This window comes from Hyla sarda, chromosome 3 (assembly GCF_029499605.1).
Source record: "Hyla sarda isolate aHylSar1 chromosome 3, aHylSar1.hap1, whole genome shotgun sequence".
Taxonomy (NCBI): domain Eukaryota; kingdom Metazoa; phylum Chordata; class Amphibia; order Anura; family Hylidae; genus Hyla; species Hyla sarda.
In genome coordinates, this window is record NC_079191.1 from 121,941,099 (window position 1) to 121,953,905 (window position 12,807).

General features: G+C 42.2%; 1 protein-coding gene across 3 annotated transcripts in view; it reads left to right on the plus strand.

The window, feature by feature from the left end:
- MED12L (mediator complex subunit 12L) overlaps window positions 1-12,807 on the plus strand; it is a 627,340-nt gene that overhangs the window by 15,701 nt on the left and 598,832 nt on the right. For all 3 annotated transcript variants that reach the window (XM_056564946.1, XM_056564945.1, XM_056564947.1), the window contains exons 3-6: window positions 4,909-5,013; window positions 5,401-5,592; window positions 10,109-10,268; window positions 10,524-10,693. In XM_056564946.1, the coding sequence (XP_056420921.1) occupies window positions 4,909-5,013; window positions 5,401-5,592; window positions 10,109-10,268; window positions 10,524-10,693 (627 nt within the window). The remainder of the gene's footprint in view (window positions 1-4,908; window positions 5,014-5,400; window positions 5,593-10,108; window positions 10,269-10,523; window positions 10,694-12,807) is intronic.

The following is a 12,807-nucleotide window of genomic DNA, read 5'->3' on the forward strand; positions in this document are numbered from 1 at the left end:
CTGTTTCTGACCGTTTGAGTGGACACATGCACATGTGTGGCATGCTGAAGGTCATTTTTCAGGGCTCTGGCAATGCTCCTCCTGCTCCTCCTTGCACAAAGGCGGAGGTAACGGTCCTGCTGCTGGGTTGTTGCCCTACTACGGCCTTCTCCCCATCTCCTGATGTACTGTCTCCTGGTAGCGCCTCTATGCTCTGGACACTAAGCTGACAGACACAGCAAACCTTCTTGCCACAGCTCGCATTGATGTGCCATCCTGAATGAGCTGTACTACCTGAGCCACTTGTGTGAGTTGTAGACTCCAATACAAAAAACATTGGGGATATAACTCCCCTCAGGGTAAACCCTGAATAGAGACCCTCTCTGGTCTAAAACTTAACTTTTAATTTGTCAAATAATAATTATTATAATGCAGTGCTCAAATTGCCCACTAGGTGGCAGTGTGTGATTTAAAATTACAATCCCGTATTTGTTAATTTTCAGTTTTGTAGCATGTTATGCTTGGATGTTTCTGACCGCGGGGCTCTGTTTGCAGTTCGCTGCTCAGATGCTGTCTACAGACATAGCATCACAGAGCTCCGTGGTCCATCCATTTATTAATGCCGGGATTGAGCTAAAATCTGTTCTCCTCTATCTGAACGTTTCACCATTGAGACCCGGTGTTTCGCCAGTGAGACCCGTCTCATGCTACCACTAGAGTGAAAGCACTGCCAGCATTCAAAAGTGACCAAAACATCAGCCAGGAAGCATACGAATTGACCAGGTCTGTGGTCACCACCTGAAGAACCACTCCATAATTGGGGGTGTCTTGCTAATTGCCCATAATTTCCACCTGTTATCTGTTCCATTGGCACAACCGCATGTGAAATTGATTGTCAATCAGTGTTGCTTCTTGAGAGGACAGTGTGATTTCACAGAAGTGTTATTGACTTGGAGTTACATTGTGTTGTTTAAGTGTTCCCTTAATTTTTTTTGAGTAGTGTAATTTATTTCTTCTGACTTTTTTTTTATTTTTTATTATCTTAAGTACAGAATCAGAATGCAATAGAATAGTCAGGAAAACAGGCAAAGAACATACACAAGAAGAATGGCAAACCAGAGCCAGGGACAAGCAAAATATCATTTATCACAGGCAAGAACACAGAGTGCAGTGTAAATAGACCAGCTCAAGAAAGTGTGGACGCTGAGGCCAGTCAGGATGGGACAGTCGTCCATGGCTCCTGATACGCCTTTACATTGTCACAGCGACATGCAATGCTGGAGCTGATCAGGAGGGCCTGGAGCTGCTGCTAGAACTAGAAACAGACATATTTCTCTCACCAGCATGCACCGGACATACAATGGAGCCTGTCTCTTAAAGCTAGACAAAATAGGCAGCTAGCAGGAGAGTGAAGCGCTTAGTTCGGCACCAAAACTGATCAAAACGTTTGACATGTCTCTCACTTTGAACTTCTTGCTAATTATGATACAATTGTATCTCTCAAGGGAGCAGAGCTTAGGCTCAGAGACAAGATCCAGCCAAGCCTCCTGAGACAGCAGATGATGTTACATCATCTTGGGAGAGAGGGAGGAACTGGAGACAATACCACACTGACAATGGACTACACAATTTCCTGTCAGTGGTATTTCAAGTAAAAACCTGCTAAAGCCAGTACCATTTCTGATCTGTACACTATATTAGTAAGTTATATGTCTTCAGGTTTTATTAAAATACAATTTTATGGTACCAGAATGGTACCCCTGTAATTAGCCTTGTATTTTCTGTGTGGAGTACAGTCAACCACACGCTGCCTAACAACTCTTCCGTTCTCTCCAAGATTTGGTGTGTTCATTGAGCATGAAAAAGGGCTGGTTATTTAAAGGGGTACTCCGGTGGAATGCAATTTTTTTTAATCAACTGGTGTCAGAAAGTTAAACAGATTTGTAAATGACTTCCATTTAAAAATCTTAATCCTTTCAGTACTTATCGGCTGCTATATGCTCCAGGGGAAGTTCTTTTCTTTTTGAATTTATTTTCTGTCTGACCACAGTGCTCTCTGCTGACACCTCTGTCCATGTCAGGAACTGTCTAGAGCAGGATAGGTTTGCTATGGGGATTTGCTCCTGCTCTGGACAGTTCCCGACATGGGCAGAGGTGTCAGCAGAGAGCACTGTGGTCAGACAGAAAATAAATAAAAAAAGAAAAGAACTTCCTGTGGAGCACACAGCTGATAACAAGTACTGTAAGGATTAAGATTTTTAAATAGAAGTAATTTACAAATCTGTTTATTGATAAAGAGGAAAAAAAATGTTTTCCACCGGATTACCCCTTTAACAGGCAGGGATGCATTTGCCAGTTTGCCTTATGTAAGAAGAAACTCCCGTCCCCCCTCTATCACACTGCATTTGGTCAGCGTTACCACCCAGTGCTAGAAATGGCTCTTCTATGAATCATACATTGATGGTCTATCTTGAGGAGGCCATCATTGAAACAGTAATGGACAGTAGCGGGATAGTGTTCCCTCATAAGCAACTCCTGGCAGCAAACAATCTAGTAGAGCAGGTAGTTATAAGCAGATGCTGCATGACAACCCCAGTAGTGCCCGATGGAGCCCTCTGTCTTATAATGCGGTCTGTGTTTGTCATTTTAACAAGAAACATATTTTCATGACAGTATGATGGAGGTGAACAAAACTTAAGCTAAGGATTAATGTGAAAGGTTCTATTTGTTCATTCCATCGCATTTTGCTAAAAATATAAGTTTTAGACAAAGGTCAATAGAAAAATTGATAACACAATGGCCCTCATTTACTATTGCAAACTGGACATTTTTTGTCGGGTTGTGCACCAGATTCTGGTGCATTGCGCTAGAAATACTTTCTGCGCCAGAATTTGTGCCAGAATTGAGAAAAACCGACTAACTCTCCATTTTACTGAGAAAACCCAAAAATGGGTGTGGCCATCTGGAAAAGGGGGCGTCGTCACCAAAAAGGGGCTTGTTCACGACATTTTCACAAAAACCCAACATATTTATTAAGGTTTCCACAGAAAATGTAGTGGATTTGAGCTAAGAGAAACCCGACAGATCAGAGCATGTGTAAAAAAAAAAAAAAAAAGCAAAATGTAGGGAAAATTACAAAATGTAGGGAAACCTTAGTAAATACTGAGGAAAAAAATTGTAGGGAATTAAAATCCACAAATACCATATATTTCGCCCTATAGGACGCACCGGCGTATAAGACGCACCCAATTTATAGGTGCAAAATCTAAAAAAATAAAGATTTTGAACCCAATAGTGGTCTTCAACCTGCGGACCTCCAGATGTTGCAAAACTACAACTCCCAGCATGCCCGGACAGCCGTTTGCTGTCCGGGCATGCTGGGAGTTGTAGTTTTGCAACATCTGGAGGTCCGCAGATTGAAGACCACTGCATAGGAGGTAATACTCACATGTCCCCGCCGCTCCGGACACGTCGCTGTCGCCATGTCCCCGTCGCTCCGGAATGTCTCTGCTGCCGGCCGGGTATCCTCGCTCTCCGTCGCCGCCATCACGTCGTTACGCACGCCGACGCACGTACGCGACGACGTGATGACGAGGAAGGAGAGCGCCGGCCATAGGCCGCAGGGACCGCCGCGATAGGGAGGAAAATCGCGGGGGAAAAAGTCGGTGCGTCTTATACGGCGAGTATAAGACGCACCGACTTTTCCCCCCCAGTTTTGGGGAAGAAAAAGTGCGTCTTATAGGGCGAAAAATACGGTACATCCTACACTCCACTCTTAGTAAATCAGGGCCAATGTGTCTGAATGTGTCTGAAAATATTTTGCCTTTGAATTTATCTCTATCTTTGGGGTATATGTTCTGTGGGTATACACCAAATTTACTTATATGACTTCATTCACCTGAAAACAGCCAGGAGAGTATACTTTTATACTTTTAGGCCCAGATTTATCAAAGAATGTCTACAGTAGTGTTATTTTCCCACTTTTTTTTTGAGTGGTGGGTTTATCAAGAAGGGTTTATCAAGAAGGTGCAGCAGGATGATGAATTTTGCGCAGCTCTGCCGTGGTGGGAAAAGCTGTACCACATACACTTGTGAGGGAGGGAAGTAGACACTTTCCCGGGTCCTGAATTTGGCAGGTTAGGTGTTTTTACTTACTTTCACAGAGCTGCCGGGACATTTTTACTTGCATTTTAGACGCTACAATGAAATTTAATTGCGGTGTCTAAGGGGTTAAAGCTGGGCATTACCATGATCGGTGATGTCGGGCATTAGATAGTGGTGATATGGGTGATAGTGGCAGATAGCCGCCAGGATGACCCAGATATGACCCGCGCTCAGCTCCTGAGCACGTGTCATAGAAGGGGAGTGGGACGCTGTCGTCCACAAGAGGTTAAAGGTTGAATTGCGGAAGGTAGAATTGATTCTCATGCCTACTTGTAGCTTTGCACCTAAAAAAGTACCTTTGTGCACAAAATAGCGAGTTTTGACAAAAGTCACAAATGATAAATACGTGACCACTGCATGGTCAAAAAGGAAAAGTTCTATGGGTAGGCAAAAAGAGTGAAACTGTCTATATCAAAAGGCGAATAAAGGTCGCTAAATATGCTGCTTGCGCCTGAACTGCGCCAAAACATAGACAAAAAAAATGCTCTAAAAGCATTTTAGACTCTTAGACTCTGTTGACTTGCTTTGTGTCAGTGCTGACTTTGTTTTCCTATACAGTCACTGCACAAAACTTATATGGTGTGTTTATAGTTTTTTTTACAATGCGAGTCAATGGGCGACATATGCATTTATATGCCTATACAATAGCATATATACGAGAACTCTGTCAAAAGAATTCACTAAAAGAATCCTCCTGGCGTATACCTCAGTGTTAGTATTTACATCTACAGGACGTCTAATGGAAGCTTTTTGACCATATTACAGGATGAACTGACTGCAGCGAATGTTAAACAAGGATTCAGTAACCAACCAGCCTTTTCTGGAGATGAGTATGGATCAGCCAGGAACATTGTCATTAACCCATCAAAGGTAGTGATATTTTCTAATTTTATCTTTTGCATACCATTATAGTGACCACGAGAAACAGCTGTATAGCCAGTTCTGTCCTTGTGGGACTTTTACAGCAGTGCACATCATGGCTACCATAAGAGAGTGCCACCACCTACCCTAGCAGCTATGCGTACAACTATGTCCTAACAGTAGTTAGTTCTAACACAAAGTAAATCACAAAGTAAATATGTATTTTTTTTTTATATGTTTAGCTATAATGTGTGATCCATGGGACCATATTTTTTATACAATTTTTTTTATATGTGTGTGTGTTTTGTTTTTTTAAACACTCTTTTCGATCATTGTTTTTTTGTTCTGTAACTGTTTGTTAGACTTATGTAGTGCATGTATCGTCTCTTTTTCTAGATTGGAGCATACTTCAGTAGTATTCTTGCTGAAAAGTTAAAACTGAACACCTTTCAAGACACTGGGAAGAAAAAGCCACAAATTAATGCCAAAGACAACTACTGGCTGGTGACGGCTCGTTCTCAGGGTGCTATTCACAGCTGGTTTACTGATCTAGCTGGTAACAAACACCTGACTGTTTTAGCTAAAAAGGTACAACATTCTTTTGTATTCTCAGGGTATGGACTCACATAGCGGCCACTGTGCCAGTCAGTCAAAACCACACTGAAATATAGTCTGCATGAGTTTTTACTTACATTGTAGCCACAGGTTGGCTTCTACTTGTGTCCGTATTCTCAATATCGCCATTTCTAACGGCTGCTGCTCATGGCAAAGTCTTGTACATGGCAAATAAATGTAAATTTTAACTTAAATCAATTTTTTTTGTTTCATTGATCGCTAACATGGACCCAACGTTCCTTACATTTGAAGGGCAGCTATTTGCACCCCTTTAGTTTAGTCAGCTCCCTATCCCTAACACAGTGGTTTTTAACATTGTTGGAGGTACTGAACTCCACCAGTTTCATATGCGCATTCCCCGAACCCTTCTTAATTGGAAAAAATAAAATATTGAAATATGTTTTTTAAAATTCAAAACATAGGAGGTATATATTTAAGTATATATTTATACATTGGTGCACAAAATGAACAAAACCATTAAGGAACAAAACCATTAAGACACATTAGGCGCAGGCAGTGTTCCCCCACACATTAGCCGCAGGCAGTGTTCCCCCATATTAGGCAGGCAGTGTTCCCCCACATTAAACTGAAATAAAAAAAAGCACAAACGGATGCGCTCCGTAGTGTAACACCAAAGGTGAGTTGGTAACGCTAAGTGTGAATTGCGCTTACCACATGAAGTTGTACTCCAACCAAGTACAACAATGGAACAGGGCGTATCATCAAAGGGTCTCTGCAGCTTCGTCCCGCTGAAATAGAATCACGATAAAAACAAGCAATCTCCAGGTAGCAGAGCGGGATCAATGGAAGCGCTGAGACCAGATAAGAAGTTGAAAGGATTTATTTCCCATAATGCAACGCGTTTCACGGTCACCCCCTCAGGCATCAGGAAGCGGGTGACCGTGAAATGCGTTGCATTATGGGAAATAAATCCTTTCAACTTCTTATCTGGTCTCAGCGCTTCCATTGATCCCGCTCTGCTACCTGGAGATTGCTTGTTTTTATCGTTCCCCCACATTAGGCAGGCAGTGTTCCCCCCACATTAGTCAGGCAGTGTTCCCCCCACATTAGGCAGGCAGTGTTCCCCCCACATTAGGCAGACAGTGTTCCCCCACATTAGGCAGGCAGTGTTCCTCCCACATTAGGCAGGCAGTGTTCCCCCCACATTAGGCAGGCAGTGTTCCCCCACATTAGGCAGACAGTGTTCCCCCACATTAGGCTGGCAGTGTTCCCCCACATTATGTAGGCCAGTGGTCTTCAACCTGCAGACATCCAGATGTTGCAAAACTACAACTCCCAACGCCAATGGCTGTCCGGGCATGCTGGGAGTTGTAGTTTTGCAACATCTGGAGGTCCGCAGGTTGAAGACCACTGATGTAGGGAGTGTTCCCCCCATAGACATACAGCCTCCAGCCATATACAGTGTATGGCTGGAGGCTGTATGCCTGTGTACTGCCCACTTCAGTGCTCCGACCACTGCTTCGGCTATAGCAGTAGGTCTTGGGACCAGTGGTCGGAGCACCGAAGATGACGTGCCGCTGGTCACTTACCAAGCTGGCCAGCGCGCGTCTTCCTCCTTCTTTATTCTCCGGTCCTCGGCACCTTTGTTTCCATGGGCGCACGCTGTGTCCCGGCGGCCCTGCATTTTTAAACTTAATGCTGGGCCGCAGGGAGTTAATAGTGATGGGGGAATTGCCCCGTCGTTACAGGATGGGCAAACACCGGCTCTGCTAGGAGCCCCGGGCCAGCTAGGGGCCCAAAGCAATTGCTTGGTTTGCCTGTCCTGTTGCAACCTCCCCCGCCGAACCCCCGGGACTGACTCACCGAACCCCTGGGGTTCGATCGAACCCAGGTTAAGAACCACTGCCCTAACAGTACCTGTCCCTGTAGTCAGCCCTATGCAACATCCAATGATGGACAAGTACTGCACCACAACTGTATCAACAATTTGTGCATTATTGCTCAGAATAAATGATGAAAGTATTTCTTATCCCCGGTGGAAAACTGTCTGGAAAGACATTGCACTGCCCATCTTGTACTGATCTCAGAGCTGCATTCAGAATTCTGCTGGCTTCAGTTTCTTCTTTGCTTAATGTCGGCACAGAGCTCTTTAGGTAGTTTGCATTCCATAGTCTTTACAAAAGACACGGGGTGGAAATTCAAAGACTTGTGTTACTAGGGCTCTTTATTTATTCTTTTGTAAATTTGGTGCAAATACCACAAATAGCACATCATTTAATAATCACTAATAAATAAGAGGATAGTGCTAAAACTTAACTTTTAATGTTTCAAGGTATAAAATCATTTGTTACTTATTACACCATTAGTGAACCAATCACCATTTATGAGCACGTGATACACCGCGTAGCAGGTATATCAAATTTGAGGGTATGATACACCACGTTGTTAGTATATCAAAGATACCAGAGTGTTGTAATACTCAGGATTTACGTAAGAATAATCTCATGCAAAAAAAAATTGCCAATACCCTGTGTAATCATTCCATGTTCAATACCTCAGTATATTAATAGCAAAGAAATACAATATTGTCCAATCTAGCTTCACTATTCTCTTCCGCATATCCTATTTTTATGTACTCTTTTTCTTATGCATAATAACTGGGGTAATAGAATGATTATTATATTTTTGACATACATTACCTGTAAGGACTACAGAGGGTATGTGGCTGATAGAACATCAGGATATATCCTTGCCGATACAGTATGGTGTGAATTTGGTGCCAATTTAGGGCTCTGTAAACTGCCACAATAAACCTTTAGGTTTCATCTATACTATTATCCACACAATCCCTCTGATTGGCATCCATATGCAGCATTGGGCCTCCCCACTGACGTCAAGCAGGGGTGGCACCCAGTGATGACGCTGATGCCGGAAGAGGATATGAGGTTAGACACTTGTATGGACGAGCGCGAGCAGCAGTAGCCAATATGTCACGGCTCCCTGCACACTTGCAAATTCTGCTCAGCGCTGGGACTTCTCTTTGAGCGGCATGACCGTGAGTAACAGCCTAGCCGTACAAACATTTCCTTTACAGATTACTTTCGTAGCAGGAACCTCTTGCTGAAGCTCAATATTTGTGAGGACATTAAGGGTACGTTCATATGAGCGGATCCTCAGTGCATATTACGCTGTGGATCTGCCGCTGAGGGACTTCTGTATCCTGCCTTTACAGGTGCTTGCTCAGAGCGGCAATCCACTGCTAAGAGCAGACACACTGCCTTGTGCGAGTTGCCGTGCGCATGCGCAGTATACTCGCACATTGCGGCAGCTCTCAGCCTTGCTCATAGAGCAGGGGGAGCAGCCATGATGTGTGCAAGTACATTGCGCATGCGCAGCGAGTCGCAAGTCGCTTCAGTGTGTCTGCTTGTAGCGGCATATTGCCGCTCCGAGCAGGCACCAGTAAAGGCAGCATACAGTGGAATACGCGCTGGGGATCCGCTCATGTGAACATACCCTAAAAGTTATGTTTTAGCACTATCCTCTTATTTGTTAGGGATTTTTGGCCATATTTGTGAGATAGATTACACTACAGTGTGGGTGCATGAGGCCTAAACACTACTCATAGCACTCATTCACATCATTTAATACCAGGTATATTTGGTATCAACTGCGACATTTTGTGCACCAGAAACTTGTGCTAAACCTTTGAAAATAGGGTGCTGAGGGTGCGTTCACACACTCTTTGTTATTGAGGGTTTTTCGCTGCGTATTTGAAAGGGGCGGGCTCTTCTCGGCTGTCCATAGCAGATTGGCCGCGGCGGAACTTACGCTGCGGAAAATCCGCGGCAGTCCCTACTGACTTCAATGAGGCTTGCGGCGGATTTTCCGCAGCGTAAATTCCTCCGTGGAAAATCTGCTGCGGATAGCCTAGAAGAGCCGCCCCTTTCAAATATGCAGCGGAAAACCCGCAAAAACAATGAGCGTGTGAACGCACCTTAATAACACAAAAAGTATAGTCATGCCCCCCTTTTTTTTAAACAACAAATAGGGGTGCTAAATATCTGAATAAATGGCGCTAACAGTGTGAGCCATATTTTAAGCAAATGTGGCGCAGCTAAAGCAAAATAAAAAAAAATGACACTAAATTCTTTAAATATCCACCCACTGTATAATCCTTACACTGCATATAATAATAATAATCCTTACACTGCATATAATAATAATAATCCTTACACTGCATATAATAATAATAATCCTTGCACTGCTTATAATAATAATAATCCTTACACTGCATATAATAATAATAATAATCCTTACACTGCTTATAATAATAATAATCCTTACACTGCATTATATAAGCTCAACTAAGTTGATAGGAGTCTTTTTGCCACTATAACTATCATAGCAATGCACTTATCCCACTGGAGACAAGTAGGAACAACTCAACCATGAGAGTTAAAACATACGATAGCTTTAAGGGGAACACTTATGCTTTGTCTCCACTGTCTCCTACTATTTATTATTGCAGGTACCTATACTTAGTAAGAAAGAAGATATATTTGGCTACCTGGCCAAATATTCAGTGCCACTTTTACGTGCAGCCTGGCTGGTAAAGATGACTTGTGCATACTATGCTGCTATTTCAGAAGCTAAAATAAAGAAACGTCAGTCGACTGATCCAAACATAGGTAACTTATTTAAGTTGTGATTTATGGTAAATACTTCTCTTTTTTTTTTTTTTTATGAACTTTTTCATGCACATCTAGCAAGGTTGTGTTTGTCAATGCAGAAAATTGAATTAGTCTTTTGGCCTAAGGGGTTATCCAGCCTTATATGTTCAGGATAAGCCATCAATATTAAATTGGTGGGGGTCCGGCTCCTGGCCCCCCGCCAATCAGCTATTTAAAGTATTTTTATAATGTCCTTTTAATGCCCTTTTTCAGAATGGACTCAGATTTTAACAAAATATCTCCGAGATCAACTGGTCAAAATTGCTGATTTTTATCATTCAACCTCTGGACAATCCAACAGTTCCTTGGTGGTAACACAGGATATGGAACAGGCCTTAAAGCACTGGGAATACAATGAGAAATTGGCATTTTACATGTTTCAGGTGAGTGTCACAATATTTTATTGCTATGGTAACAATAGTAGAAAAGAAAGTAGAAAGCAATGTTTAAAGGGGTACTCCAGTGGAAAACTTTTTTTTTTTTTTTTTTTATCAACTGGTGCCAGAAAGTGAAACAGATTTGTAAATTACTTCTATTAAAAAAATCTTAATCTTTCCAGTACTTATTAGCTGCTGAATACTACAGAGGAAATTATTTTCTTTTTGGAAAACAGTGCTCTCTGCGGACATCACAAGCACAGTGCTCTCTGCTGACATCTCTGTCAATTTTAGGAACTGTCCAGAACAGCACGTTTGCTATGGGGATTTTCTCCTACTCTGGACAGTCCTTAAAATGGAGAGAGATGTCAGCAGAGAGCACTGTGGTCATGATGTCAGCAGAGAGCACTGTGTTCCAAAAAGAAAATAATTTCCGCTGTAGTTTTCAGCAGCTAATAAGTACTGGAAGGATTAAGATTTTTTTTAATAGAAGTAATTTACAAATCTGTTTAATTTTCTGGCACCAGTTGATTTAAAAAAAAAAAAATTTCCACCGGAGTACCCCTTTAATTAAAGGAAACCCGACAAATGTATATGATCACTAAAACTCTGAGGCTAAGTTTCTACTTGTTTTTTTTCTTTTTGTGTGCGTTTTCCCCCTCCAAAAAAACGCCAAAACGGCCCCCATGGTGTTTTTCATTGAAAAAATGCTGCGGCCAGATGTTAGCTGTAAATCAATGAGAAATCGCTAAATTCTTTTTCCACTGTGTTTTTCAGTTTGTTGTTTTTTTTTTATCCTTTTGACCTTTTTTCACTCTTTTCTTTTAGCTCCTTGGCAGTTTTGCAAAGTTACAGAATGTTGAGCCTATGGCGTTTTTTTCCCTGAAATCGTGGCATTTTTCTCCCATAGAAGTCTATGGGAATAAAAAAACACAAAGAAAAACAAGATGTAGGTTTTTGCAGGCGGTTTTTATTCTTTTTTGGACTTTAGCAATCCAAAAAAGTGATGGAGACACCTTTTTTTAAATAAAATTTCATAGGGTACCATGGAAAAAATTGTATCTAACGATATTTATCTTTATTATAACAAAATTTTTATAAATTTTTAGAACAGGGATCAATTAATGTTGGCGGGCAGGACACTAAAAATTTAACCGACAACAATAATAATAATGTGTGTGTGTGTGTTTCACTTTTTTTTCCTTTTTTTAAACATTTTTTTTAGGTAGTACTACTATTCCTAGCATGGAACACACTGTTCCATGTTGGGAGTAGTAGTACCTGTTCTGACACCCGTTGCGATCCTCCTGTATAATGTATAGATGCGGCCGGCTGCTCGTCTATGGTCCCCTGCACTGCCTTATATATACAGCTATTCATATTTCCAGCAGAGAGCTGTGATTGGCCTGATGGTTCTAGCCAATCACAGCTCTCTGTGGGAAATATGAATAGGTGTATATATACGTCAGTGCAAGGAACCACAGAAGAGCGGCTGGCCACATCTATACATTATACAGGAGGATCACAGGAGTGACACTCTCTGCGATCTGTCTATTAATGCAGGTACTACTGCTCCCAGCATGGAGCAGAGTGGGCTCCATGTTAGGAGTAGTAGTACCTGCAGTTAAGGATAGATCACAATGGGTGTCACTCCTGAAAACCAATGCGATCTTCCTATCTATTGCAGAGATGCAAAGCGGCTTTCTCCTGCTCTCTGCATCTCTGCTCTGTACTCCGGCCTGCCACTCACTCATTCATATTTCCCTCTGAAAGCTGTGATTGGCTGCAAACATCCGGCTAATCCCCACTCTGGGTGGAAAATATGAATGAGTGATGTGAATTTCTATTCACATCACTGGCCGGCCGGAGTATAGTGCAGAGATGCGAGCGCTGTATAGAGCCACTCCGAATCTCTACTATATTATGGACGATCGCATCGGGTGTCAGGAGTGACACCCGGGGCGATATGTCTATTAGTACAGGTACTACTACTCCCATCATGGAACAGCCTGTTCCATGCTGGGAGTAGTAGTTCTGTGTAAAAAATAGAGAAAAAAAAGTGAAACACACACACACACACACACTTTATTAAAAATGTATTACAATTTTGTTATAAAAAA